Below are 21801 nucleotides of genomic sequence, written 5' to 3'. Positions count from 1 at the left end.
GGCCTCTATATGGGTGGGGGATGCGAACGGACTGGCCATCCGACGCCCCCCCGACATCTGGCGCTGCCAGTCCTGGAGGCCCGTGCTGGTATCGACAGGGGTCTGCAGGTTTGCAGCCATGGAGCCCAGGCGGTTGGCAAACTCTGTCTGTGACAGTGCGACGCCGGCTCGCACATGGCCACTGGCGCCGATGCCCTCAGCGATGGCCCGCAGAGACTGGGCCATGGCCTGCTGAGACTGGGCCATGGCCTGCTGAGACTGGGCCATGGCCTGCAGAGACTGGGCTATGGCGTTGAGCGCCTCTGCCATCTGGCGTTGGCACTGGCTCATGGCCTCCTGTGAGAGGGCAGCCATTTCCTGGGCCACAGACGCCGCCTGCACGGAAAGCCCCAGGCCTCGCAAACCGTTCCCCATGTCTGACACCGTCGCACCCATTGCCTCCACCGCGGACGCCACCCGTGCGGTGTCAGCTTGGGTGGCACGCATGACCGGCACCACTCCAAGCTCCTGGACGCGGGTGGACTCCTCCACCTGCGACTGCAGCCGCCGCAAGCCGCCCGTCACCCTCTTCGCTCGTCTCCGGGTCGGTGGTTGCATCGGATCTATGTGTGGGTGTGGTAACTCCAGGAACCCGGGATCCATCTGGGCGGCAGATGTTCGCTTGGGCTGGGCTGCCCTCCAACCGCCCGGCCCCTCTGCTGCTCCTACCTCCACGTGCTGTACCGGGACGGCTGTGTTGTGCGCACCAGTGAGTGTACCAGGCGCCTCATCACTAAAGTGCCCAACCGAGGTGAGTGTTTCTGCGATGGTGGAGAGTGTTGGTGACAGCAGTGGCTTTGTGTCGTGCTCTTCGTCCCACTCTGAGTCCATGGCACTTTGGGGTGGGGGTTCGTCTCCACCCATCCACTCTGAGTCACTGTCCGGTATTTTGTCTTCCTGGGTAGTGGTGTCCTGGGTAGGGGTGTCTTGGGCAGTGCTGTCCCGGGTAGTGGTGTCCCGGGTAGTGGTGTCCCGGGTAGGGGTGTCCTGGGTAGTGGTGTCCTGAGTAGTGGTGTCCTGGGTAGTAGTGTCCTGGCTCGGATATGACGGGGGCCTGTGGCTGCCCCCCTCGTCGCTGGGTGGTCGCTCCCGCACGTGACGGGGTGTCTTCTCCCTGTTGCTCCAGGTCTCTCCGTCTCCCGTGGTGTGCGAGGGGCATTCTGCGGGCGTCGCATGCTGGAGGGTCCGGGTCTCTCCGTCTCCCGTGGCCTCCGAGGGGCATCCTGCAGGGGTCGCATGCTGGAGGGTCCGGGTCTCTCCGTCTCCCGTGGCCTCCGAGGGGCATCCTCCGGGCGTCGCATGCTGGAGGGTCCGGGTCTCTCCGTCTCCCGTGGCCTCCGAGGGGCATCCTGCGGGCGGTCTGCATCTGCGGGGATGGGTGCCTGGACGTTTGGTCCTGCGATACACAATGAAGCATGCATGGTTAGACACGCAGGCAGTGATCAGGTGATACGGGGGAGGGGGATATAGGGGAGGGGGGATATGGGGATGGGCTGTCGGTGGCTCACTTGCTACTACGCCCCCGACCTCTGCATCAGCAACCTCCCGGTCGTCAGGTCCTCCAGCCAGTTCCAGGGCCCTTTCCTCGTGTTCAGTCAGTGGCCTCTCATCAGCGGGGCCTCCACCAGTCCTCACATGCTCCCTATTGTTGTGGGGGGGGGGGTGTGGCAGGGGTAAAAGGCAACAGCGTTAGGCAGGTATATGAAGGCACGCCACCGGTTGCGCGTGCATTGCAGAGGTTAAGGTTGGGCTGGATTCACTTGGGGATATGGGGGAGGGGGGATATGGGGGATAAGGGGGAGGGGGGATATGGGGGAGGGGGGATATGGGGGATATGGAGGAGTGGAAATTATGGGGGATATGGGGGAGGGGGGATATGGGGGATATGGGGAGGGGGGATTATGAGGGATATGGGGGAGGGGGGATATGGGGGAGGGGGGATATGGGGAGGGGGGATATGGGGAGGGGGGATATTCGGAGGGGGATATGTGGGGAGGGGGATATGGGGGAGGGGGGATATGGGGGATATGGGGAGGGGGGATTATGGGGGATATGGGGGAGGGGGATATGGGGGGGATTATGGGGGATATGGGGGAGGGGGAATATGGGGGAGGGGGGATATGGGGGATATGGGGGAGGGGGGATATGGGGGAGATATGGGGATATGGGGGAGGGGGGATATGGGGGAGGGGGGATATGGGGGAGGGGGGATATGGGGTGGGGGGATATGGGGGATATGGGGGAGGGGGGATTATGGGGGATATGGGGGAGGGGGGATATGGGGAGGGGGGGTTATGGGGATATGGGGGAGGGGGATATGGGGAGGGGGAATAGGGGGAGGGGGACATGGGGAGGGGGGAGATGGGGGAGGGGGATATGGGGGAATGGGGATATGGGGGGGATATGGGGGAGGGGGGATTATGGGGGATATGGGAGAGGGGGGATGTGGGGGATGTGGGGGAGGGGTAATATGGGGGAGGGGGGATGTGGGGAGGGGGATATGGGGGATATGGGGGAGGGAGGATATGGGGGAGGGTGGGATATGGGGATATGGGGGAGGGGGGATATGGGGAGGGGGATATGGGGATATGGGGGAGGGGGATATGGGGGATATGGGGAGGGGGAATATGGGGGAGGGGGATATGGGGAGGGGGATATGGGGAGGGGGGATATGGGGGAGGGGGGATATGGGGGATATGGGGAGGGGGGATTATGGGGATATGGGGGAGGGGGATATGGGGACATGGGGGAGGGGGGATTATGGGGGATATAATAATACTAATCGCTTATTGTCACAAGTAGGCTACAATGAAGTTACTGTGAAAAGCCCCTAGTCGCCACATTCTGGCGCCTGTTCGTGGAGGCTGGAACGGGAATTGAACCCGTGCTGCTGGTCTGGTTCTGCATTACAAGCCACTGTCTTAGCCCACCGTGCTAAACCAGCCCCGGCACACTGCCCGTGATTCTCCGTTCCGGAGGCAAAGTGTTCCCACCAGCAGAGAATTGCTGCTGGTAACCGCTGGTGACAGGAACGGGGCCCAGACTGTGAGGGCTGGATTCTCTGATTCTGGGGCAATGTCCCCACGCCGGCATTTTGCGCCAGCAAAAAGGGCGTAAAATGGCCGCCGATTCCCCGTGTTGCTGGGGGCGAGCATGAACGCAACGTAGAGCACCCGGCTCTAGCTGCCGATACCGCCGGAGAATTGCCGGATCCATGGCCGCGCATGCGCGTGGCGGCAGCCTGCAGCGGCCTCGCCGTGCTACATGGCCGAGGCCGCTCGCGGACCCGGCCCGCGAAATAGTGCCCCCCCACTTTCGCCGGCTCGCACGCCCCGGACCATCCCCCCACAGTGGTCCCAGACCCTCATAAAGTCCCCCCTGCCCGTGGATCAGCTCTCCCCTGTCTGTGGTGGAGCTGGACTGAGTCTGTAGACGCCACGCCGAGTTCCCGACGGATGAGACCACGCGTGACCGTCGCCTTCGGGAACTTGGCCGGTCGGGGGCAGAGCATCGGGGGGCGGGCCTCAGGCAATGTCCTGAGGCCGTCGATACGTGGCGGGCGGACTCGGAGAGTACGCTTTGGAGGGGGCGGAGCAATGAGAAAGCGATACCGCCGCTGATTTGGTCGGGAACTGTGATTCTCCGGCCGAACGTGATTTCGGCGTCCGGAGAATCCAGCCCTGAGTCTCTCTCCTTTAACAGGGGCCAGTGTCAGGGGCAGGTCCTCTGGGGAGCTCCATAGAATCATAGAATCATAGAATTTACAGTGCAGAAGGAGGCCATTCGGCCCATCGAGTCTGCACCGGCTCTTGGAAAGAGCACCCTACCCAAGGTCAACACCGCCACCCTATCCCCATAACCCAGTAACCCCACCCAACACTAAGGGCAATTTTGGACACTAAGGGCAATTTAGCATGGCCAATCCACCTAACCTGCACATCTTTGGACTGTGGGAGGAAACCGGAGCACCCGGAGGAAACCCACGCACACACGGGGAGAATGTACAGACTCCGCACAGACAGTGACCCAAGCCGGAATCGAACCTGGGACCCTGGAGCTGTGAAGCAATTGTGCTATCCACAAGGCTACCGTGCTGCCCATTGGGGGCATTCAGGAAAGAGGGCACACATAATTACCCAGAAATGTAAGGGTCCAGTGAGAGGGTGGAATTGAAGGAAATCAGTATCAGTAAGATAATGGTGCTGGGAAATGAATGGAGTTAAAGGCTGACAAATCTCCGTCCCAGATTATTAAAGGAAGTGGCTCTGGAAATGTTGGACACATTGGTGACCATCTCCAAAATTCTATAGACCCTGGAGCAGTTCCTGCAGATGGAGGGTGGCAAATATAACCCCACTGATTAAAAAGGGAGGGAGCGAAAAAAGGGAGAATTACAGTTAGTCTGACACCTGGGGCGAAATTCTCCCGAAACGGCGTGATGTCCGCCGACTGGCGCCCAAAACGGCGCCAATCAGACGGGCATCGCACCGCCCCAAAGGTGCGGATTCTCCGCATCTTTGGGGGCCGAGCCCCAACATTGAGGGGCTAGGCCGGCGCCAGAGGAATTTCCGCCCGCCAGCTGGCGGAAATGGCCTTTGTTACCCCGCCAGCTGGCGCCTAAATGACATCTCGGGGCGGCGTATGCGCGGGAGCGTCAGCGGCCGCTGACAGTTTCCCACACATGCGCAGTGGAGGGAGTCTCTTCCACCTCCGCCATGGTGGAGACCGTGGCGGAGGCGGAAGGGAAAGAGTGCCCCCACGGCACAGGCCCGCCCGCGGATCGGTGGGCCCCGATCGCGGGCCAGGCCACCGTGGGGGCACCCCCCGGGGTCAGATCGCCCCGCACCCCCCCCAGGACCCCGGAGCCCGCCCACGCCGCCTTGTCCCGCCGTTCAAAAGGTGGTTTAATCCACGCCGGCAGGACAGGCAATTTATCGGCGGGACTTCGGCCCATCTGGGCCAGAGACTCGAGCGGGGGTGCCCGCCAACCGGCGCGGCCCGATTCCCGCCCCCGCCGAATATCCGGTGCCGGAGACTTCGGCAACTGGCGGGGGCGGGATTCACGGCAGCCCCCGGCGATTCTCCAACCCGGCGGGGGGTCGGAGAATGACGCCCCAGGAGTGGGGAAGATTCTCGAGTCAATTATAAAAGATGTAATAACATAAGATTTGGAAAGCATTAACAGGATTGGACAAAGCCAACATAGGCTTACGAAGTGCTTCAATAATCCACTGGAGTGTTTTCAGGATGTAACTAGTAGAATAGATAAGGGAGAACCAGTCGATGTGGTATATTTGGATTTTCAGAAGGATTTTGATTTGGTCCTTCACAAGAGGTTAGTTGGCAAAAATTAAAGCACATGGGATTGTGGGAATGTACGTGGATCAGGAATTGGTGACAGACAGGAAACAGAGTGGGAATCAATGGATCTTTTTCCGAGTGGCAGGCAGTGACTAGTGAGGTACCACAGGGGTCAGTGTTTGGGCCCCAGCTGTTCACGATATATAAACACAACCTGGATGAGGGAACCAAATGTAACATTTCCAAGTTTATGGATGACACAAAACTGGGTGGAACTGTGAGTTGTGAGGAGGATGCAAGGAGGCTTCAAGGTGATTGAGACAAGTTGAGTGAGTGGACAAACACATGGCAGATGCAGGATAACGTGGCTAAATGTGAAGTTATTCACTGCGGTGTGAAAAACAGAAAGGAAGAGGATTATTTAAATGGTGATGTATTGGGAAGTGTGGATGTACAAAGGGATCTGGGTCCTTGTACACCAGCCAATCAAAGTGGAGCGGCAGCTGCAGCAAGCAATTAGGAAGGTGAATGGTTTGTTGGCCTTCATTGTGAGAGGATTGGAGTTCAGAAGTAGGGATGTGTCACTGCAGTTATACAGGGCCTTGGTGAGACCACACCTGGAGTATTGTGAGCAGTTTTGGTCTCCCTGCCTGAGAAAGGATTTACTTGTCACAGAGGGAGTGCAGCGGAGATTCACTCGGCTAATACTGGGGTTGGGGGGACAGTGCAATGAGGAGAGAATGATTCGACTGGGCCTGTGTTCACTCGGGTTTAGAAGGATGAGAGGAGATCTGATTGAAACGTATAAAATTCTAACAGGGCTGGACAGACTAGATTCAGGGAGGATGTTTTCCCTGGTTGGGGAATCTCGAACCAGGGGACACAGTCTCAGGATACGGGGTAGACCATTCAGGACTGAAATTAGGAAATATTTCTTCATTCAAAGGGTTGTGAACCTGTGGAATTCTTGACCACAGGAGGTTACCACAAGTCACTGAATATATTCAAGAAAGAGACAGATACTTTTTACATTTCAATGGCATCAAGGGGTTTGGGGAGAAAGCGGGAATGTGGCATTGAGATAGAGGATCAGACACAATCATATTGAATGGTGGAGCAGGCTCGAAGGGCCGAATGGCCTACTCCTTTTTTATGTGATTCTGTGTTTATGTGTGGGGTTTGGGGGGGGTGGGGTTGCCCCTGTGCTTGTGGGGAGGGGGTTCCCCGTATCCGTGGGGGGTGGGGCTGTATTATTTTAACACAGATCAGGGCGCCCCGATCTCGGTGGAGCCGGCGTTGCCGGATCTATCAGGCCCCGCCCTGCCAGCGTGAGGGTGAAAACCACGGCCATAGATTTTCTGAGCTCAGAGTGCCAGAGAATCTGGAGAGAAAACTCAGCTGTGCATCTGGAGAGCTACACACCGGCTTTCTCTCTCTAACCAGCTCTCTGTGCACAGAGAGCAAAATCCCACCCAATGTGTCAAAGAGCAGCACGGAGTTAATTCTTTATGGATTGTGAAAAAGGGTCAGGAATGACCAGGATGCTGAAGAGAATGGAGATTCTCGTCATTCACAAAAAGTCCCATCTGGTCAGTGTGTGAAATAGTCCCTCCGAATCAAACTGCCTCTGCCCGGCTTCACACACTGATCCCTGTTTGGGCAGAGATGTGAAAGTGAGTGTCTGCCTCCTCAAAACCAGACCGTTCCCGATTGGCAGCTTTGATTGGCAGCCTGCCCTGGGGAAGGAAAACTCTGATTTGAAACTCCAGCCATGGGTCAAATAGTAAAGTCTTCATTGGCTGACAGTGCGGAAGGAGACAGACAAGACCAATGGTCTGGATGTAGAAAGAGCTGCTGAGGCCCTCCAGCTTGTTTAGTATCGAGGGAAAGGACAAGTGTAAAGTTAAAAGCTGTAGCCTTTCAGCTGCTACACTGTGACACACATTACACCAGTGCAGCAATAGCTGCCTCAGAGCAGAGAGCGGCTCTGTACAAACCTCACCCACTTCAATATACTCACTGTGCAGCTTGTTCAACAAATCAACTCAACCAACACCCCCATCATCAGTATGAAAAGCCCTGAGGGCTGGGGGAGGAGTCAGGCAGCACCAGAGACATTTCAGACTCGCTTTTAAATCAAATATTATTCTTGGAAAAAATTCAGACAACCTTGTAATTCTCCAAAGCTGATTTTTATCAAAAAATCTTCATTTTCACAGTGATATAAGTTTCAGTCAAAATTCATAACAAATAAATACCAAACATCCAACTTGAGTTGGAGTCAGGCTGGGTTTACGTAAAGGGTCAGGTCAGGAGGAGCTGGACAATATGTTTCAGTTTGTGTTTCCCACAAAGTAAAACACAACTTGACCATCCGTGCCTGGGGCTGCTTTGAGACAGAAGTATATGAAGGAGAGCAGCAGGCTGCCAGTCACTCACAGGACAAAATCCCCACCTCCTCCCATCCTCTCTCCACCCACCCCCACCACCAACAGACCTTCACTCCCATCGCCTGGGTTCAATTATTCCCTGTTGCTCCCTCTAATCCAGTTTACTCCTGATTCTGCTCCGGGTTTTGTCTCCAGCTCTCAAAGTGGGCAGGACCGAGAGCAGCAAATAACAATAATTCCTTGATGTGGAGATGCCGGCGTTGGACTGGGGTGAGCACAGTAAGAAGTCTGACACCAGGTTAAAGTCCAACAGGTTTGTTTCGAATTGCTAGCTGTCAGAGCACTGCTCCTTCCTCAGGTGAATTCCTTGAGTATTGCAGTGAACATCATGAGGGAATTACTGAACTGAATATGTTCAGCAGCGGAGCAGGAACATTGAAACTGAAAGTGGTTTGAATCAGGAAGTGCTGAGTGTGAACATGGCTTCCAGAGAGCAGGAAGAAAGTTTGTCCGAGGATTTAATTTGTTCCATTTGTCTTGATTTCTTCACTGATCCGGTTTCACTGGAGTGTGGACACAACTTCTGCCGCTCCTGTATCACCCAGTGTTGGGAAAAGAAGGAGAGAAACTCCTGCCCGGAATGTAGACAGGAGTTTCCAGAAAGAATCCTCAGGGCCAATCGGATCTTAGTGAATCTGTCTGAGAAAGCTCGAAAATTAAAGCTGAATGGGAAAGAGAAGGAAAGTAAACTTCACTGTGAGGAACATCAGGAAGAACTGAAGCTGTTTTGTGAAACTGACAAGAAATTGATCTGTGTGAATTGTGTAGTTTCGCGGGAACACAGAGAACACCGCTTCATCCCGATTAAAGAAGCTGTTGAAATCTACAAGGTAAAAGGGAACAGATTTGATCCCCTGATTATCTGATCACATTTTCAGGATCTAACACTTTTATTTTCTGATTTTCTCTCCCAATCCCAGGATGGGGTGAAATCTTCCTTCGATTCTCTCACGGAGAAGAAATCGACGGTTCTAGAAATGGAGCAGCAGCAGAAACAGAAGATTTCCCAAATTAGGGTAAAGTCTCCCTGTGCTGAGCTTCCAAATTTAATCCATTATTTGTTGTTTATATCACAGAAACATATTATTTTTAATGTTTCTTCTTGTAGAAACAGTCGGTCAGTCTGCAGAGCCACATCACATCCGAGTTCACTAAAATGCACCAGATTCTCACTGAGAAAGAGCAGCGTTTCATCCGAGATCTCAGGGAAGAAGAGGAAAAAATTCTAAAAACGATGGAGGAAAATCTTTGTGAAATTCAGGAGAATTTAAATTCTATTCAGGAGAAACTCTCAAAGTTGGAAAACCAGTTGGAACAAAAAGACGGAGTGAGATTTCTGAAGGTGAGGGATTATATTTCAGTTTAGTTCAGTGAAAGTTCACAGTCACAACATGATTCACACGAGCCTCCTCCCATCCTACTTCATTTCCCTGTCAATATATCCTTCTGTTCCTTTCTCCCTCATCTGTATCCAGCTTCTCCTTAATTGTATCCCTGGCTTTCCCTGGCTGGGTGGAATTTAATGCTGTTCCCCCCAGGGTACATTTAGTCAGGGTGTGGGGTGAGTGGAAGGGGACATGGGGAATGACACTGTGTGGAGTTTCTGTTGTCTTTCCATCTCTACACAGATTAAGTCCGTGGTGGTAAGTATTGTGGGACAGCCTTCCTGTAACCAATTCAGCCCCTTCACAGGGCCATGAATGTTCTCATCCTGCTGTCACTGGTATTCCCTCAGCAATGAGCAGGGGTCTCACAATACGGGAAGCCTGAAAATCAAACCCTGTTGGGGTTACTGGTGGGATTCTGGGAGGGGGTGAGGGAGAGGTGGTGGGATTGAGGATGTAGCGGGAATGCCCTTGTTCAGTTGCACTGTGTACCTGATTGAGGGACTGTAAGAGGTTCACACTCCCGTTTCCTCTGACTGATGGTTCTTGACTTGAGAATTTTGTAAAGGACAAAATTACACAGACACGGGGATTGGCTCAACCACAAACTTGTTGTTTAGTGAAAACACTCCCAACACCCGAATACAAAGAGCTGTAAATAGTGTAAATAACATCACACAGCATTTAATTGGTTTTCCAATTTAAATCCCTCCACAATTTAACCTCGGCTTCCACATCAACACACAAATCACCACAACTTATTAAAAAGCCTCTCCTGAAAATCCACAGACAAAACCCCACATTTCAGCCCAAACGTTCCTCAATTCAAACCCAAATCCCCCCAGGATTTGGTTGTTACCCTTAAGTTATTTTAAAACCTCAGCCCCAATCCCCCTCGGATTTGGCTGATAAATTACAATTCCCCACCCGGCTGCTCCTTCTGGTGTGAATTGTAGGCCCGGGAGCCAGGTTGACCGTTCTTGACCCTCCTTCTTGACTGCAGTGCCAGACCCTTGGATCTTGTCCTTTTAATGATGATTCTTATCGGAATATCACAAACACATTTCCTGAAGCCATCCTGCTGGAGGGTCAGTGCTCAGCACCTTTCAATCTCTTTACACACTCATTTTCAAACCCAGGGTCGCGGCGTTCCCGATCACAGGAAGTGGGATCCTCATAAAATCCAACCCATGGGGTTTAAACTGAATTGGAAAAGCAGCAGTTAATGATATTGGAATCAGGTTTAAACTGGTTTCACAGACTCATTAATGAGACTAATTAACTTCCTGCCGCTAGTCCGGTGCATTGACCCCTTCCCGACTCTGACTTAATCCCGGGAGGTTTTCCTGCCATCGACAGACTGATCCGTGTCCTCTCGTGTGATTCCCTATGTCCGGACACCATGCTCGCTGCTGTGACAGACTGGAGTAAATTCCACCCGATGTGATAGTGAGTTCCACATTCCCATCACTCTCTCGGCAAAGAAGTTTCTCCTGAACTCCCGATTGGATTTATTTGTAACTTTATGGTTGTGTTATGTAATTTGGAAGAACACAAGCTGCCACTTGATGCAGTTTTGAGTAAAGGTTGCTCCAAACTTTGAAGTGAGTTGAATGTGTTTTATTGAACTATTAGCACAGTTCCCAATGAGTTCGACTCTCTGCTAATCTAAATGTAGTAATTCAGTCTAACTGAACCAGCCTTGCTCTAAGCCACGTGCTGGGGTGTGATGCTGAGGATACACCCTGTCTCACTCTGTAGATGTTGGTCTGTGGAAAGAGGCGGGGTGTGAGTGCCTCATCCCTTTTATAGTGAGATACCACCCCTCAGTGTCCTGACTGCTCATTGGTCGTGTCCAAATTCTATGTGTTCATTAGCTGCATGTTTGCATATCATAGAACATACTGTGCAGAAGGAGGCCATTCGGCCCATCGAGTCTGCACCGACCCACTTAAGCCCTCACTTCCACTCTAATCCCATAACCCAACAACCCTCCAAACCTTTTTGGACACTAAGGGCAATTTAGCATGGCCAATCCACCTAACCTGCACGTCTTTGGACTGTGGGAGGAAACCGGAGCACCCAGAGGAAACCCACGCAGACACGGGGAGAACGTGCAGACTCCGCACAGTTAGTGACCCAGTGGGGAATCGAACCTGGGACCCTGGCGCTGTGACGCCACAGTGCTAGCCACTTGTGCTACCGTGCTACTATATCATGACATATATTATGTTTCTATCCCTATTTCTGGATTCTCTACAGTGTAAACATCTTCACTGAATCTATCAAACCCGACCCCTTTCATCATTTGAAAGATCTCGATCAGGTCTTCTCTTTTCTACAGTAAAGTTGATCAATCTTTGCTGTTAGCTAAAGCCTCTCAGTTGCTGTCAATCTTTTTGATACTTTCTCCTGTGCTTCAATATCCTTTGTGGAACATCCTCTTTCTGTTCCATGTCTGCAGCAATGGGAATTGACAATTCTCAGCAGCTTGTAACAATGTGAGGGTCATTTCTGCTTTCTGGATATAGACAGTCCGTCTCTGTCAACTCAGATTTGTGTTTTGTTTATTTCAGGAGGAAGCATCTCGGAAGAGGAGGTAGGACATGAACTTTACTGAAACTCAGGGCAAGTTGGTAAAATTACTCAGCAAAGTGTTTATGGTCAATTTATAATCAACTCTTTAATATTTACAGGATTAGCGATGAGGGTAAAAATCTGTCACTAGCAGATGGTGTCCTGTCCATCGGAAAATTCAACAGCCCTTTCCCGTTCCCAGTGTGGAGAGGAATGCTGGATGTCATTAACCCTGGTAAAACTCAGATAAGTTCCTCTGTCCTGATTTATATCTTATATTTCAATCATTATCCATATAAATATCAAAGACACCGGGCGGGATTCTCCGGTCCGCCAGCCTCCTTTTCCTGGGCAGCGGCCCTCACTGGCAGCGGGATTCTCCGTCTCCGCCACCTGCCAATGGGATTGCCCATTGTGGCCACCCCACACCACCGGGAAACCCGTGGGCGTGGGGGCGCTGCCGGCGCAACGGAGAATCCGTCGGCCGGGAGAATGTTTAAGAGCTTTGTTATAAAGAAATGAGGATAAAAATGGTCCTGATTGGAATTAAAGTCTGATTCATGCACCTAATCCACTTTCTAAACATCATTCCCAGCTTGGTCAGCTGAAACTGTCGGCTCCCTAAACATCACCAATACAGGAATTGTCAGATGAAGCTCTGTCTCCAGAACCCATCGATACTTTACAAACTTCAGCAAGTGGAAACTCTGCCATTCCCAGCTGAACCTTTCCTCCCCGGAAATCCCAGAGTGACCGTATTTAACCGCGTGTTTCCCGGCGCTCGCAGTGCCGAGAAACTCATGGCGATAAAACGGCCCCCACGGTGGGTTCGGTGCCTGTGGGGAACGCGGGGCCGAGGCCGCTCATCGCCCCGTTTTGTGCAGTGAGGAGCTCCGCTCGTCCAAACTCCTCAGTGCAGCGAAAGATCGGGACGCCATTTTAAAATGATATCCCGATCTCCCAGGCCACCGACGCCACCCCGACACCCCCCCCCCCCCTGCCAAGCACCAACTCACTTTGGGAGGATCCCCAGCTCCCCCCGCAACACACACGCTGGACACCCCCAGCCCGATCACCAGCACACAGAAAATGGCAGCTTGGCACATTGGCAGTGACAGCCTGGCAGTGCCCTTGTCAGCTAGCAGTGTGATGCGACCATCAATTCACTCAAAGACACGAGGAGAAGTAAACCGTGGTTTTAATCAGCTTAGAACAGTGCCTGCCTGCGACTGGTACAATACTGGGAACCGCCTGCAGGTCAGCTGCTCTTTATACTTCCTTTCAAGGGGAGGAGCCATGGGCGGAGCCCGTACATGCCCCAACATATCCCCCTGTGGGTGAAGCCACACAATGGCCCATAGGTGGAGCCCACAGGGTTAACAACATAACACAACAGCAGAACATGATACAAATGCACTGGTGAATTATTAGCACTATACATTCCCCACACAGGGCCACCTGGGTGCCTGAGTGCTTTGTTTGGGGTGAGCTCTGCTATTCCCCTGCTTCCCCTGCAGTGGGGCTGAGCTTCTGATGAGTGAACTGAGGAGTGGCAGCACCTGGTGTGTCACTGATTGAGCTTGGCCACGCCCATCCCGGTGATGGCTCAGCCGGGGTCTGAGGCTTTCCAGAGGGGCGGCCTGGGGGGGTCCCAAATGACCAGAGGCTCTGTGAACATTTCCAGGACACAGTGAGCAGTCAGCAGAGTGAGCAGCCAGGGGCCTGTGAGTAGCACCAAAGGGGTGTGTTTAAAACCCAGACTGCAGCAATGGGGGTCTGAGCCAGGCCACCCCGATCCCGAGGGGGACACCCCGAGTGCACAGACCTGTCACCAAGTCGCTCCCCGTTACTCCCCCCGGCCCAGGCAGCCCCCCCAGCAAGTCCCACAATTATTGAGGCTTTTTGAGGGTTTTTCCCCTCTCTCTGCCCCTCAGCAGCCATGGAGCCCAGTCCCCGTTTGTAAATACTTGCACTAATTCACACCCGCGTGACACTGCCTGAGAGGGGCGGAGCATCGTGGAAGGGCGGAGCATACTGTGTACAATCCGCTGATTAGATTTAAATCTATGTAAATGAGGGTGTTACATGGGCCCGCTGCAGGGCACAAACTTTGATTTCACCGCCAGGGAGGGACTGGAGCCTGGCGTCGGAATCAGTGCAGGGCACAAACCTCGATTTGTGCATTCCGCCCGATTCTCCGCCCGATCGCACTTCCGGTGCCGTGAAGCGGAGAATCCGCCATATTTGTTTCCACGGAGCAGAACGGAAATATCTCGGTGTTGAGATCTTCATCTAAATTTGTGAAGAGATTAGTTGATTTTGATGATGTCACCGACACCCCACAGTTTTACACACACACACAGTTACACACACACACACACACAGTTACACACACAGTTACACATACACAGTTACACACACACACAGTTACACACACACACAGTTTTACACACACACACACAGTTACACACACACACAGTTACACACACACACACACAGTTACAGACACACACACAGTTACACACACAGAGTTACACACACAGTTAGACACACACACAGTTACACACACACAGTTACACACAAAGTTACACACACACAGTTACACACGCACAGTTACACACACATGCACACAGTTACACACACACAGTTACACGCACACCAACACACACGCAGTTACACACACACACACACCGACACACACACAGTTACACACACACAGTAACACACACAGTTACACACACACAGTTACACACACACACAGTTACGCACACACACAGTTTCACGCACAGTTACACACACACAGTTACACACACAGTTACACACACGTACACAGTTACACACAGTTACACACACAGTTACACACATGCAGTTACACACACACACACACAGTTACACACACACATACACACAGTTACGGACACACAGACAGTTACACGCACACAGTTACACACACACACAGTTTCACACACACACACCCACACAGTTACACACACACAGTTATACACACAGTTACACACACACACTTACACACACAGTTACACACACACAGTTACACACACACATACACAGTAAACCCCCCCCACACACGCACGCACACACGGTTACACACACACAGTTACACACACACACAGACACAGTTACACACACACACACTTTTACACACTCACAGTTACGCACACACAGTTACACACACACACAGTTACACACACGCACATATAGTCTCTCCCCGATCCCCAGTGACTCTCCCCCGATCCCCAGTAAGTCTTTCCCCCGATCCCGTGAGTCCCTCCCCGATCCCCAGTGAGTCTCTCCCACCGATCCCCAGTGAGTCTCCCCCGATTCCCAGTGACTCTCCCCATGAACCCCAGTGAGTCTCTCCCCCGATCCCCTGTGAGACTCTCCCCCGATCCCCAGTGAGACTCTCCCCCGATCCCCAGTGAGTCTCTCCCCCGATCCCCAGTGAGCCTCCCCGATCCCCAGTGACTCTCGCCCTGATCCTCAGTGAGTCTCCCCTGATCCCCAGTGACTCTCCCCCGATCACCAGTGAGTCTCTCCCCGATCCCCAGTGAGTCTCTGCCCGTTCCCCAGTGACTTTCCCCCTGATCCCCAGTGAGTCTCCCCCGATCCCCAGTGACTCCCCCGATCCCCAGTGATTCTCTCCCCCGATTCCCAGTGAGTCTCTCTGCCCGATCCCCAGTGAGTCTCCCCCCCCAATCCCCAGCGAGTCTCCTCCCGATCGCCAGTGGGTCTCTCCCCGATCCCCAGTAAGTCTCCCCCGATCCCTACTGAGTCTCTCCCCCGATCCCCAGTGTGTCCCCCCCAATCCCCAGTGAGTCTCTCCCGGATCCCCAGTGAGTCGCTCCCCCCGATCCCCAGTGAGTCTCCCCCCCGATCCCGAGTGAATCTCTTCCCCCGAAACGCAGTGAGTCTTTCCCCCCCGAAACCCAGTGAGTCTCTCCCCCCGATCACCAGTGAGTCTCCCCCGATCCCCAGTGAGTCTCTCCCCCCGATCCCCAGTGGGTCTCTCCCCGATCCCCAGTGAGTCTCTCCCCCCCGATCCCCAGTGAGTCTCTCCCCCGATCCCCAGTGAGTCTCTCCCCCCCCGTTCCCCAGTGAGTCTCCCCCGATCCCCAGTGAGTCTCTCCCCCCCGATCCTCAGTGAGTCTCTCCCCCCGATCCCCAGTGTGTCTCCACCGATCCCGAGTGAGTCTCCCTTTATCCCCAGTGAGTCTCCCTCCCGATCCCCAGTGAGCCTCTCCCCCGATCCCCAGTGAGTCTCTCCCCCCGATCCCCAGTGAGTCTCCCCCCGATACCCATGTGAGGCTCTCCCCCCGAACCCCAGTGAGTCTCTCCCCCGATCCCCAATGAGACTCTCCCCACGATCCCCAGTGAGTCTCTCCCCGATCTGCAGTGAGTGTCTCCCCGATCCCCAGTGAGCCTCTCCTCCGATCTCCAGTGAGTCTCTCCCCCCGATCCCCAGTGAGTCTCCACCCGATCCCCAGTGAGTCTCCCCCGATCCCCAGTGAGTCTCCCCCGATCCCTCGTGAGTCTCCCCCTGATCCCCAGTGAGTCTCTCCCCCGATCCCCAGTGAGTCTCCCCCGATCCCCAGTGAGTCTCTCCCCGATCCCCAGTGAGTCTCCCCCCGATCCCCAGTGAGTCTCTCCCCGATCCCCAGTGAGTCTCTCCCCCGATCCCCAGTGAGTCTCTCCCCGATCCCCAGTGAGTCTCTCCCCGATCCCCAGTGAGTCTCTCCCCTGATCCACAGTTAGTCTCTCCCCGATCCCCAGTGAGTCTCCCCCTGATCCCCAGTGAGTCTCCCCCGATCCCCAGTGACTCTCCCCGATCCCCAGTGAGTCCTCCCTGATCCCCAGTGAGTCTCCCCCGATCCCCAGTGAGTCTCCCCCCGATCCCCAGTGAGTCTCCCCCCGATCCCCAGTGAGTCTCCCCCCGATCCCCAGTGAGTCTCCCCCGATCCCCAGTGAGTCTCCCCCGATCCCCCGTGAGTCTCCCCCTGATCCCCAGTGAGTCTCTCCCCCGATCCCCAGTGAGTCTCCCCCGATCCCCAGTGAGTCTCTCCCCGATCCCCAGTGAGTCTCCCCCCCGATCCCCAGTGAGTCTCCCCCGATCCCCAGTGAGTCTCTCCCCGATCCCCAGTGAGTCTCTCCCCGATCCCCAGTGAGTCTCTCCCCGATCCCCAGTGAGTCTCTCCCCCGATCCCCAGTGAGTCTCTCCCCGATCCCCAGTGAGTCTCCCCCGATCCCCAGTGAGTCTCTCCCCGATCCCCAGTGAGTCTCTCCCCCGATCCCCAGTGAGTCTCTCCCCAATCCCCAGTGAGTCTCCCCCCTGATCCCCAGTGATTCTCTCCCCGGTCCCCAGTGAGTCTCCCCCCCAATCCCCAGTGAGTCTCCCCCCTGATCCCCAGTGAGTCTCTCCCCGATCCCCAGTGAGTCTCCCCCCCGATCCCCAGTGAGTCTCCCCCCCGATCCCCAGTGAGTCTCCCCCGATCCCCAGTGAGTCTCTCCCCGATCCCCAGTGAGTCTCTCCCCGATCCCCAGTGAGTCTCTCCCCCGATCCCCAGTGAGTCTCTCCCCGATCCCCAGTGAGCCTCCCCCTGATCCCCAGTGAGTCTCTCCCCCGATCCCCAGTGAGTCTCTCCCCGATCCCCAGCGAGTCTCTCCCCGATCCCCAGTGAGTCTCTAATTTTCTGTTTTTTCTCCCAGTCTCTGTGACCCTGGATGTGGAAACAGCGAATCCCCAGCTCGAGGTGTCTGAGGATCTGAAGAGTTTGAGATGGACCCGGACCCAGAGGAGTCTCCCTGACACCAGGAAGAGGTTTACGCACTGGCTCTGTGTGCTGGGATCAGAGGGATTCACATCGGGGAGACATTACTGGGAGATGGAGGTGACGGGGAATCGGGGCTGGATTCTGGGAGTAGCCGCAGAGTCTGTGGAGAGGAAGGACCCGGTCAGTCTGAGCCCAGAGACTGGATTCTGGACCATTGAGCGGTTTGATGATCAGTTTTATATAAATTCCTCTCCTGGATCCCGTCTCCCTGTCGGTCAGATCCCCGGGAAGGTGGGAGTTTATCTCAGTTATGAGTCTGGGACAGTTTCATTTTACAACGTGGACACCAAGTCCCATCTCCACACCTTCACCGGGAATAAATTCACTGAGAAACTTTATCCTTTCTTCTGGACTTGGGATGAAAACCAGTTTCTGAGAATCTGCTCCGGTTCTGATCCGGATTGGGAAAGGGGCGGGGCCTCGGGGTGGTGACATCATCACTGACTTCACAATGACTTGAGGGTCAGGGGCAGAGGTCAGGGGTTCGGGGTCAGAAACTGCCGTCGACAACAGTTTGTCACTAAATGTGTTTGTTAATTTGCAAATTGTAAAATCCCAATCAGACTGTAAATAAAAACAACACAAATAAAAACGTCAGAGGATTAAAATAACAAGGAAATTAAATATCTTGAACTTTCCCTTGCAGTTCATTGTAGTGCCGATTGCAGCCACACGATGGTGATGTTGAGCTGTACAAAGATCAGTAAAGTTTTACAGCGCAGTATCGCCACCTGCTGCTGGATACCTGGTACTGGCAGGAATAACAACAACTCAAAATGCTTAATCACTGATCAGACAATTCAGGCAGGACCTTTCTTCACAACTGAAAGAGAATTGAATCAGAAACAAAGGAGGGAAAATAAACATGAGCCTGGACTTCCCACTTCCATGTTCCTGTCACACACCGAGTCGCTATCGGGAAATTCCACACAGCCGGTCGGGACAATGTTCAGAAAATCCCAGGTTGGGAGAGTGAGATTTCCCAGTTTGGGAACTTGCTGTGTGTCAGGAGCTGAATTCACAAATCTGAGCGTGTATTCTGAGTACAGAGAGGATAAGAATGTCCTCCTGGTTTAATAACTGGGACATTGGTGGATAGTTCGAATGACCAAAAAGGTGAGGAGGGGTTATTGGGTTACGGGAATAGGGTGGAAGTGAGGGCTGAAGTGGGTCGGTGCAGACTCGATGGGCCGAATGGCCTCCTTCTGCCCTGTATGTTCTATGTTTTAGGTCCAGTCTGTGGAGAGGGAAACAGAGTTGACGTCTTGAGTGGAATATGAATCTTTTTCAGATGATTTCCAGCAGTCTCAGTATTTTGCTTCTATTACAACAGATCGAATTGTTAGATTGTATAAATATAGTTTACTTGATACAACAACATTACTTGTCAGCAAAACAGTAAACCTAAAACCACAAACTGTTTGTGGATTTATTTTTAACCCAGCAATTTCTCAGAATCTTTATGTTATTCAGACCCTCAAATATATTTCAATGTTCAATTAGTTCACACACCTTCACTTCAGTCACTAATATCTGCTGATGTCTCTCCAGGGTTCCTCTGTTTTGATCTTTATTCAGGTAAATAAATAAAATCATTTTTTACATAAAAATCCTAATTTCCGTGGAGCCACACCGCCACCTGCTGGTTGAGATCGGGTCTCCAGAGATTTATTTGTCCTGCATTACTGACTTTGCTGGTGGTGCTGGAACACAGCTGTTTCTTTTTGGGGAGACGATTCTGTTGACTGTTTATAAACTTAACTATAACTAGCGAAGGGAGCATCACTGTTTGTGTCAGTGAATGGCTCCATTAGTCTGTGTAGATATTAGGGATGGACAACAAATGCTGGCTTTGCCATTGGCACCCGCCTGTTCTGAGCTGCCACCATGTTCTGAGATTGGGTTCTTTGGCTCGGACTCTGGGTCTGGGACGTGGTTCTCAGACAGACTGGAGACAGACTTTAGTATCCGCTTCAACACTTGTTTATTAGGATTACTTCTGAACCGGTTACAGAATAGGCACGTAGCTCTTAGGCATGATTCCAAACTCTCCCTCGAGAGTCGAACACATGACTGACGAGAGTCATTGTTACATCATCATCAACGTCACACAATAGAATATCCCACCTGTTAACCCTTTAAACACATCAACCCTTTATAGACACGTTTGTCATAATATACACCAGTATATCATGGTGCAGACACACACTGATGGACACACAGTGGGACCAATCAACATACCAACACCGCAGCCAATCACCAGTAAGAGCACACGCATTATAAAGACAGGGGGCATCAGAGTTCCCGCTCATTCGAGTAGCAGCTAGCTAGGAGCACAGAGCTCCCAGCCTGCAACACAGACATTCACCATGTGCTGAGTGCATCTACTGGTTAGGACAAGGCAAAGGTCTTTAGTTAAAGCTGGTATCGTATTTACCCACAGTTCAAGTATGTTTAAATAGTTAATCTTTCAATAAAATAGTGTTGCACTACTTCAAGTGTTGGTGACCTATATGATCCAGAACACCCAACAGACAATGATACCAGGAGTGGTTGCATATTAGCACTTCTTAGACCTACCTGCAAGTGATCTGCCTTCCGCCAGCATTCCGTCATCCTGCAACCTGGACAACATCAGCCCGCCGCCGCCGCTCCGCATCGCCGGCAACCTCGGGGCCAACTGGAAGATTTTCAAACAGCGCTTCCAGCTCTTCCTCGAAGCCACGGACAGGGAGGGTGCCTCGGACACCAGAAAGATTGCTCTTCTCCTCTCCACGGCCGGGGACCATGCCATCCACATTTTCAACTCTCTCACCTTTGCAGATGACGAAGACAAGACAAAGTTCAAGACGGTTCTCCTCAAATTTGACACTCACTGCAGCGTGGAGGTGAATGAAAGTTTTGAACGCTACGTGTTGCAGCAGCGTTTGCAGGGTAAGGATGAACCTTTCCAATCCTATCTAACGCACCTCCGCATCCTTGCGCAATCTTGCAGCTACGGGCCCACCTCCGACTCCATGATACGCGACCAGATCATTTTCGGTGTTCAGTCGGACCCCCTACGTCAGCAGCTCCTCAAAGTAAAGCAACTCACCCTTGCGGCCGCCATCGAGACCTGTGTGCTACATGAAAATGCCACGAGTCGGTATTCCCATATACAAGCGACTGAAACGGCGCGGCAAGGTCCCCACGAGGCAGAACGGGTCCAAGTGATTGAGCACCTCCAGGGCCTCAGCCTGGATGAGGGCGGCCATTTCGCGCGCTTTTCACGGACTCCCGCGCTTGTACACACCAAACAGGGGGACGGCGATGTGGAGGAACGTAATGCGCAGGCGCGCACCATGCATGACCGCACCACGCATGCGCGGTGGCGCAGCGAACGTGCTGACGTCACAACGTGCGGCAACTGTGGCTCCGCCCATTTAAAGCGGCAATGCCCCACAAAATCTCGACAATGCGTACGATGTGGAAGACTTGCCCACTATGCTGCCTGCTGTCGAGCAGCTCAGCCTTCCAATTCATATCGCTTCAGCCAGCCTCGCAGGAATGTTCGGGCAATTCAACCCACGGTCAATGAGTCCGATTCCTACCTCCCACACAGCAGTGACACCGAGGACCTGAAGGCGCCTTTTCGAGTCGGTGTCGTAACGATAAACAGGCTGTCCCCGAAGCAAAGACACCAGCCGCTGTCGGTATACGGCATCGATCCAGACGATGAGTGGTGTGCCACCCTGACGGTCAACCGGTCCCAAATACGACTCCGCCTGGACACTGGCGCCTCCGCCAATCTCCGTGTACCGAGATACAGTGAAAAGTATTTTTTTGTTGAGCTGCTCGCAGAAAAATACATTTCACTGTAACTCGGTACACGTGACAATAAACAAATCCAATAAATCTCATGGCGTGGTCTGCTTTTCAAAGCCTTCGTGTCAAACCAACCATTCTTCCATCGGCCTGCCAGCTATTGGACTACAATGGCAACATCATTCCTGCTACCGGCTCATGCCAACTCGAAGTGACGCACAAGTCACGAAAAGCCATCCTTCCTTTCGAGATCGTGGGCTCCTCGAAGGACTCTCTGCTTGGCGCACAGGCGTGCAAGCTGCTAAATCTCGTTCAAAGAGTTCACTCTCTCTCTCCTGATGGCACGTCTGCCTTCCAGGATGCTGACTTCAGGGCGCAACTCAACGCCATCATCGACCA

At 53.2% G+C, this 21801-nt stretch overlaps 1 protein-coding gene across 1 annotated transcript in view; it reads left to right on the top strand.

Moving 5' to 3' along the window:
* Positions 1-7903: 7903 nt before the first annotated feature.
* LOC140389168 (uncharacterized) overlaps positions 7904-21801 on the top strand; it is a 70959-nt gene continuing 57061 nt past the window's right edge. Inside the window, exons 1-6 of the mRNA XM_072473329.1 lie at positions 7904-8620; positions 8711-8806; positions 8899-9150; positions 11752-11774; positions 11872-11987; positions 17474-17812. Coding sequence (XP_072329430.1) covers positions 8210-8620; positions 8711-8806; positions 8899-9150; positions 11752-11774; positions 11872-11987; positions 17474-17812 — 1237 coding nt within the window. The 5' untranslated portion in view covers positions 7904-8209. The remainder of the gene's footprint in view (positions 8621-8710; positions 8807-8898; positions 9151-11751; positions 11775-11871; positions 11988-17473; positions 17813-21801) is intronic.

Source organism: Scyliorhinus torazame, chromosome 14 (assembly GCF_047496885.1).
Source record: "Scyliorhinus torazame isolate Kashiwa2021f chromosome 14, sScyTor2.1, whole genome shotgun sequence".
NCBI lineage: Eukaryota > Metazoa > Chordata > Chondrichthyes > Carcharhiniformes > Scyliorhinidae > Scyliorhinus > Scyliorhinus torazame.
Note: the sequence above shows the minus strand (reverse complement) of the source record. Positions and strands in the feature narration are given on the sequence as shown.